Source organism: Octopus bimaculoides, chromosome 2 (genome assembly GCF_001194135.2).
Source record: "Octopus bimaculoides isolate UCB-OBI-ISO-001 chromosome 2, ASM119413v2, whole genome shotgun sequence".
In the NCBI taxonomy this organism is placed as follows: Eukaryota; Metazoa; Mollusca; class Cephalopoda; order Octopoda; family Octopodidae; genus Octopus; species Octopus bimaculoides.
The window spans coordinates 65,631,912-65,640,777 of record NC_068982.1 but is presented as its reverse complement, the minus strand read 5'-3'; the positions used below and the strand labels follow the sequence as shown (position 1 = coordinate 65,640,777).

The 8,866-nt window shown below is 36.3% G+C and overlaps 1 protein-coding gene across 3 annotated transcripts in view; it reads right to left on the bottom strand.

Annotated features, from left to right (window-relative positions):
* Positions 1-5,206, bottom strand: part of LOC106868684 (ADP-ribosylation factor-like protein 3) — a 16,577-nt gene extending 11,371 nt beyond the window's left edge. The window contains exons 1-2 of one of the 3 annotated variants that reach the window (XM_014914069.2): positions 5,103-5,206; positions 2,004-2,147 (exon numbers count right to left, since the gene is read on the bottom strand). In XM_014914069.2, the coding sequence (XP_014769555.1) occupies positions 2,004-2,147; positions 5,103-5,105 (147 nt within the window). In that variant the 5' untranslated portion in view covers positions 5,106-5,206. Of the gene's footprint in view, positions 1-2,003; positions 2,148-4,161; positions 5,055-5,102 lie in introns of those variants that run through there. The other 2 variants (XM_014914068.2, XM_052977770.1) reach the window with 2 other exon arrangements.
* Positions 5,207-8,866: the final 3,660 nt, after the last annotated feature.

Below are 8,866 nucleotides of genomic sequence, written 5' to 3'. Positions count from 1 at the left end.
TATATATATTAAAAAAAACAATAAATGCACAAACAAATGGAAAACAAACACAGGTCATCAACTCCTCATCAGTTATCAGCCAGAGGGTCAAACACAATTTTACACTTTACAATAATATTCATTCCCTTCTGGTGGCACCCGAAACAAGAAGCTGCCAGGAAATGGGAGCAAACATAACTGAATGAGAGGATTTCATATGATAGTTGAGAGTGTCACTGTCATTCAAGCATATTACCTTGCTTGGAAACAAGTAAAGGTTGGGAGCAAGAAGGGCATCAAGCCATAGAAATTCTATCTCTGTCCACTTCATGCAAGCAAGGAAAACTGGATGCAAGATTCCAAGTAGTGTTTCAAGAATAAACTATAAATGCATAGGATGTGTAGTGGGTTCACAAGCAGGATAACAAACATAAATAGCCTTTGCTCACAGTGGTTGTACTGCAGAAATAATTGCTAAAAGCACATCCAAAGCAGACTCTCTCACCTGTGCCTAGACAAGTCTCTAGAAGAAGTGGATATCTTCAGTTATTTAGTTCTCTGAACACTTACCCAACTTGCAGTGGGGGCAAGTGTTCAGAGAAGATTGTGGCCAGAATAAGAACTGATTGGAAAATTCAAGGTACTAATATTTATGCTGGCAACAAAGGGTTTTTCACTGATAATGAGGGATAGATTTATAATGATAAAGTATGAAACATGGTGTTGTAGAGCAGTGAGACATTGTCTTGAACACAGAGGATTTGTGAAAACTAGAAAAAAAAATGAAGCAGACATGCTTTGCTAGATGTGTAATACTAAAGTCTATAATGAGACTGTACAAATGAACTGAGAGAAAAGTAAATATAAGAGGAATCAGATGTAGTGTGCAAGAGAGAAGATTGCATTGGTATGAACATGTGATACAAATGGACACAGACAATTGTACAAAGAGGTGGTGCACACTCAAGGTAAATGGAACCTGTGGAAGGGGAAGATTTTCTGAAAAAGTGATAAAGTTGTTACATCATATGAGGGGATGACAAAAGACTGCACTGAGTGGAAATAGGCTGTGTGGGAGAAGCCTTACCTCCCCACCCATGCATGGCAAAATGGACATTAAAATTGTGTATATATGTGTGCGTATCTCTGTCTCTCTCTATGTATATATAGGCGATGAGAGAAACTATGACAGAGAGACAGAAATAGATGTCTTGCTCTAGAGAAGATACATAGCAGAGAGAGAGAGAGAGAGAGAGAGAGAGAATGGTGGTGAAGATGTGCCAGGATATACTCTCAAGGTACAAGGAGATGAATGTAAGTGGAGTAGTACAATAGGACCAAACAAGATGAATGAGGAGGGAGTTCACAAGAGTGTAAAAGAAGAGTGGGAGAGAGGGGTGGAAAAGGGGAATGCAGTGAGTAGTGAGCACAGGTTTATAGGGTAGGACAGCAATGATACAGTTGGCAGTGGTGGCAGAGACAAGCAAATTGTACAATGAGATTAGTGTGGTTCATTGATGGGGGTGCCTTAATATAATGTGTATGTAGAGGACACATAATACACAGTGCTTCCAAAACTGTTTTGCTGAGGTGGGTGGGTCTTCTCAAGAACATCCTATCCTGTCAGCTTTCTTCTATCAAATCTGTTCACAAGGCTTTAGTTGGCCTGGGACTATAGTAGAAGATAAATGCCCAAGGTGCCATGCAGAGGGACTGAACCCAAAACCATGTGGTTATGGAGCAAACTTCTTACTACACAATCATGCCTGTATCTATAGATTGATACAATTAACTGGTCTTGTCACTGATCACCAGGTTTTAACTTATATTTAACCAAATATAATCATTAACATAGTTCATATTTGCTACTAATTACTGCACTGATGAGAGAGAAAACAGAAGCATTAAAAAATATGCAATAATTAAACTGGCAGAATGGTCACAACAAGTATGCAATCAATGTGAAACTTCTGATTATAAAAACAGTAGGTTAAGTAACAGTAACAGAATATCTAAACAATTACCTGAGTTGGTGTTATGTGGCTAATATCTTCTGAAGCAAGCTTTTTCAAAAGTGTAGTTTTACCAGCATTGTCAAGTCCTAATAACAATAATCGTACTTCCTTGTCAGGCTGAGATTTCAGTTTACGAAGTAATGCTAATAAACCCTGGCAAATACAATATCAAAATAATAATTAATTTGAAATGAGATAAACATTTGCAAAAGGAGATAAACATTTGCAAAATGAGATAAATATTTGCATTGCAAGTATGTAAAGTGATGTCAATGAATGAAAACAAAAAGAAAATTATTGAATTAACATACATAATTTGTTTAATGACCCTATGATATTTTGGGAAAATAAAAGAAAGAAAATAATTAAAGAGATCAGAGAAATGTGTTGTCATTGGCAGGTCATTCTTGACTGTAGTGTGTAATAGTAAATTTCCATTGTTATTTGAACACAGTAGATTAGCATAATGAAAAGAGAACTGAATTAGTAAAAAAAGCTAATGGAATGGTTTCACTTTATAACCTATAGTAGTTGTATTACATAAGAACTATCAGCTTCAAAAGACCTATGGCATGGAGGCAGGTAATCCAATAAGTAACTCATTGCGCTTGCACTCTGGATATGTTGATATAAGATGTTCAGCAAGTTGGCTCTGACTGAATTTATTTCAGTGCTTGATCAAATTATTGGTTGTGGTTTTCCAAATTTTTGAGGATATATTAACCTATGATTTAGGACTTAAAAATACATCACTATTTTGAAATTGTCGGAAGTGTATTTGAAGAAGAGTTTGCTACTCCCTTGAGAAAGTCAAACCACAACTCAAAACTGGGAAAATTGAATATGATTAGTTTCAATTATTTCCAGAATTTTCTGTCCATAATTATTAGCACAAGTTATTGTGATTGAGTATTCTCAGTCTTCTTCTAATGGATCTTGTAGCATGACAACGGTTGATCAGGAAGAAATCCACAAGTCCATTTCATTGAGTACACCATACCTCAGCCTCGTCTAGGTCTAGGCTGCACAATTTGTTATATGTAAACATAGTGTCTGGATATGTTTCATCCATTTGGTTGATTTAATTTGTTTGGATTTTAGGTGGTGTTTGTAGCAAAGTTTGGAAAGCTAAATCAGACTGTGTTTGAAGAGATCTCATAGAATACTCTGCCAATGGACCAACCAAAATTCTTTGCTGTTTTGGAAGGTGTTTAGATGTTTAATTATATCAGAATACAAATGATACATCAGATTCACACAGATTAAATGAGTTATGCTTCATTCTCACTAGTTTCACTCAAAAAGCTAATCAATACAATAAAACAAAAATACAAGCCAACAAGTGGGCTTCTTTGTAGTAGCTCAACTTACAAGGAACAGCAGCCAAATCTTCCTCAAATCACACCTTAACACTTTAAAATTAATACAACTACATATAAAATTACCATTGAATACTATTCCACTGACCCAATCTTCACAACACAATAGATATGCTGGCGTTCTCAAACAGGTATAGTTTATCCAGGTTTGAGATGGGGGCTGATCATGAAATTATACAGAAAGCATTCAAGAATAATATAATAACACACCTTTTTGTTTCATGCATGCATGCATGCATACATACATACATACCCACCAACTTGTATGTGTGAATGGGTGCATACTCATGCACAATTTCAAGGCTATATTGTGGACGTTTAACATTAGATCAACAATCCCTGATTAAATAAACCAATAACTAAAAACATTCCAGCCGTAACTATTCTGTCTTTTGTATTTAAACATGTGTATCTAGTACTGCATTATCGAATGTGTCCGACTATTTTTAAGAATATGGGGTATGGTTTGGCTGTTATTTTTAGCACACAGAAAGACCACGTAGAGAATTTCCTCGATTGGTTGTCAAAGTTATATTTTGTGTTGGTTGTCAAAGTTATATTTTGTGTATCTAACAAATTTAATCTGCTGTAGAGTGTAGAATGCATGTTACTATTTCGATGGATGAGGTTGATGAAGGTGGTAGTGATGGTGTGTGTGTGTGTGTGTGTGTGTGTGAAAATATTCTAAATATTTCCACAGGTAACACGTTGTCCGCCAGCTAGACCCTCGAAAGGAGAATATTGATGGTCGAGAGAGTAAAACCTCACACAATATGCTTTAATTATACCTGATTACATGCTTCCGTGCTCATAGTTCAATTTTGGCTGCAATTAATTTCACTTTTCCTTCTATTATATGCAATAAATAATAATCAACAGTTTAGTCAATAAATCTGATTCATCACCAATAAAATCTGGCCTTGCTCCTAGTTCAGGAAAAATTTCATTACAAAACTGCGATAGAGCAGAATAAAATCTACAAAGTATAATTGTTTATACTTTGGGTAATTGTTTAGTTTACGTTCGTAAAAAAAAGCGAAGGAACATAACTAAATACACTAAAGTATGTTATCTAATACTTTATTCACCCTTGTTACCCTTCGTCATCTTATTCTGCTATTTACAACTGATTTCTAGCTTCGCTTTGAAGAAAATGATTATTTACTCGACTTTTAAAACTATCTACCTGTATCTCTCACACATAAATCTATATTTCTGACTGGTTATCTAGCTACCATTTCTTGCTGCTTTCTTCTTTCCCTTCATAAAACAGACTTGCAGCTAAAAGTACGACTCAGAAAAGATATAAAATAAGCAAGAACTGAGAAATAAATAAAAACGACTAAAGCTAAAATCAAAGTTATCAATATTGTCAACAATACGTTTAGATTTTACGAACGTAAACTGAACAATTACCATACTTTGTTATATTATATTATAATTATACTATAATTATAATCTATTGAAATACTGGAATTATTTCAGAAAAGACGCGATATATGAATTAAGACATTCAATTCATTCAAACGGTCGCCATCATCAGTGAGATGGCAACGGCATTCTTATAGCGATGTTTTTAAATTGCTTTAGTAAAAACAGTTCTATGTAGAAAGCAATAGTAACATTCGTTGATATATGAAATATATCAGAAATAATAAAAGCTTAGAAGAGTCAAGTTAGAAGAAGTGCTAAATCATAGACAAATATACACAAAAGACGCGTCACTCACCATTGTGTATTCGCCTGCGATGGTTACTATGTGACGTCACAGAAATCATTCTATGACAGACGCTTCATCCACTGTACGAAAGTATCTCAAACGAATTAATTTCGATCTGAACGGAAAAGATATAAATATACTAACATTTTAGAGTTAAACTAGAGTTAACACATTTAATGTAGCGAAAATTAAATATCTAATTAGAAATATTTATGCAGTGAGGTTTAGACAGCATCAGCTCAATGACTGATATTTTAATCATTGAGGCAAAAACAGAAAGTATATAGATCTTCTCTGAGCTATGGGCACATCACACTAACCCTTTTAATTCCACAATCTGGTCCATGGGTCTCTTTTGTGCAATTCTCTCTGTTGTAAGTATTCGGACTAGGCTCTCGACAGGGGCTTACCCCACGACACACTGGTACTTTCTATACTTTCTATACTTTCCACGAACCAGAATCTAAAACTAAATCCACAAGATAATTCTCTTTCCTCTTTTCTAATTTACATGACCTTAAATCCAACAACGACCCTACACATCCTCTCTTTCTAATACACAAACCAAACATTCTATTCCCCTTTGAGACACAAATCGTTCAATTACTATCTATTGTCCATCTCTCCTAAATAAAGAGTGTAGTCTTTACTTAAACTTCCCTGACGCCTGCACATACGTACCCACCATTCTCTCTACCACTCAGCCCTTTCACCTGGACAGCATCCACAAAGACGACTTACCGTTACGCTTGTTCAAATCTTCCCTTGTTCTCCAAACACATTTATTTCATATACCGCTCTTTGAGCTCCTTGAACCATTATTAACTTTTCAACCATTATCTTATCCAGTATGAAGCAAATCTACCTTATTTCACTCATCTCTGAATCATCTTTCTTAGTCACTTCAAAGCTCACCATTCTTTTTGGCTCTTAAACTCATCATACTGATGTCGCCGGTGCAGAATTCAAATGTTTTATAATCTTCAGCTCTTTACATCAGCTAGTTTCATTCCCGATACGCTCCCATCACCGATACATGAATACGAAAAATCCCTTTGATCTTTTTTCCACCTCCTAGCCCAGTCTCAACTGAATCATAGCTGTTTCTTCTGTACCTATCATCCGGCCCTTGCCTTGTCATGACTACGCACCATACACCTACGTACTACATTATGCTCTTACCAGCTTCTGGGGCTTATGACATTCTAAGTCAGCTGACTGATTGAAGATCTGCCAATTTTATGCTAATTATCCCTGTCAGTACCCCCAGATAGAGCAAAATCATCCTCTTCCATAAGTCTCTCGGTTACTCGGTTTCCATGGTGTTTAAGTAACCGATATCATATTTCCCCTAAATAGGGCACTAGTTCGTCGTCGTAGGGTTACGCATTTACAGCTGAATGGACTAGAATATGAGATAAATGAGTTTTGCTCAAGAGCTCAAAGCATCCGTCTGGGAATCGATATCATGAATACAACACCCTAACAACTATACCTCGTGCTTTCACTGTGGTCATGCATCATCAGCCTTGAATATACCTCTTCCATTACTTCGAAGAATACGTCCTAGAGCCCGCCTCCATACTCATTGGGGAACAAAAACAAAAACAACAAAGGAGGAAACGCATTGTGAATGATGCTCTGTCTATAGTATGATAATGGCATTAGGGCATTCTCTTGGGTTTTGATTACAAAATGAAAGTGGAAATATTAACGCATCTAGGTGGACATGCCCAATAGGCTTCCCCACCATATTTATTTATTTGTTTATTTATTTATTTCAAAATTTCTTTGGAATTCCGTTTCGACAACGGAGATTACGATTTTACCCACGAGAAGTACTCCCCACCACCAACGCTTCTAGCTTTTTTTTATTTGAACTTTTTTCCTTTTTAGAATCTTACGTTTTAAAATAAAGTCTGTATTGCATTGTCTATTTGTAGAAAGACGCAGAACACGCACACACGCGCCACATACGCACACACACAAACAACGAATATATGTGTATGTGTACACACACACACACACACACACATACGCACATATGTCCTATTTTCAACAGAGGCGTTACAGTCGTATCTGATTCTTCAAGTGCTTCAATTCAGTGTATATGCATGTAAAGGTTAGGTTGAGTCGTTACCGACTGATTTTTACTTGGGGAGTTCTTGCTTTTATAACTATCCAGAAGGATAGACATATCATTGAGAACAATAGATTTAGTTGGTGATCTCGTTATCTCTATTCTAGCTTTTGGTGAAGTAGAAGAGGTTAGAAAGGGTCAAGTGGTGAAGACATTATTTCAGCCTAGCTAAAGGCATCTGGAAAATGTAAAATTGCTGTCAGAGAAAAACCATTGCTCCACTGTAGGAAAAGTTCTGTTGCAGTGTTAATTTAAATTTGGCTATGGTGGATCGAATCCACTTCATGCATGCAAGATCCACTATATACATATATTGAGTCGACTGCTGATATTTATCAATGGTTTCTCTCATTGTTTTGGTAATGTCATTTTCTATCATAAATAAAACTGTCGGCACTTTGGTTTTTTCCTTTGCTGAACACTTTCTTTATGGTGATGGCATTGATGACTCTGTAGACCAATTCTTACATGGAAGAGTCAATGGTATTGAGTGCAAGGTAATGTTGTTGGAGGGCGAGGTTGATTTTGTCGAACATTTCTCTCTTGTCGTTTTATTTCTTCCTTTTCTCTTCTGGTGACTTCTAAATTTTTGGTTCTGATGGTGATGGAACACCGCAGGTGGTACGGTCTCGGGCCTGTATTTCAAAAGATTTAGGCTCAAGTCCAATAGCTTTCAGTGTTGTTTTGAGTTGGTCCTTGTATCTTCGAAGAGGGCAACCTCGTGGTCCTTTTCTTGAAGTGTGTTCGCTGAATTAGAGTTGGTAGGGGAACTTTGATTCTTCCTTTCTTGCTACTATCCTGACCATCGAAGACGGTGTTTCATGATCAGTGATTCGATTTTTTTAATGCCTATTACTTTTATTTTATGATTATAAACCGTATGAAAGAAAAAAAAAGGCATCGGAGGGGCGATGCATACCCTGCGCGCAGATAAATTTTTTCACAAATTATAGTGTGGCTTACAATGTGTTGCTTACCCATGCTTTTCAATTGAACTGAATTCATTTTTTTTTTTTTGAGTATCACCATCCTATGTATTTATACTCCGGTGAGATTAAGAAATCAACTCGTAAATAAATGAAACCCTCGAATCCATCAGTGTACACACGCACACACACACACACATTTATGTATGTATGGATGTATGTATGTATGTACGCACACGTATCTACGCGCATAGGTACACCATGATCTATAGACACGCAGACGAGGGTCGATTCTTATGAAGAAAAAAAAAAAAGCGAACCAAATAATATGACCGCTTGCTCATTGGGAAATATGTAAGTTCGATTTTTTTTTTAAGTATCAGCATCATAGGTATTTTATACTCCGGTGAAATTAAAAAATCAAGTCGTAAATAAACGAAACCCTCGAATCCATCACTGTACACATACACACACGCAGACACACACACACTCTCAGATACACATACACACACAGAGTCGCATATGTATGTATGTATGTATGTACGTACGCGCACGTGTCTACGCACATGGGTACACCATGATCTGTACACACGCAGGCAAGGGTCGATTCATATAAAAAAGAAAGTGAACAAAATATGACCACCTGCTTATCGGCAAATTTGAAGTTCGATTTTTGTTTCTTCTAAGATAATCAAACTAAATGTTCA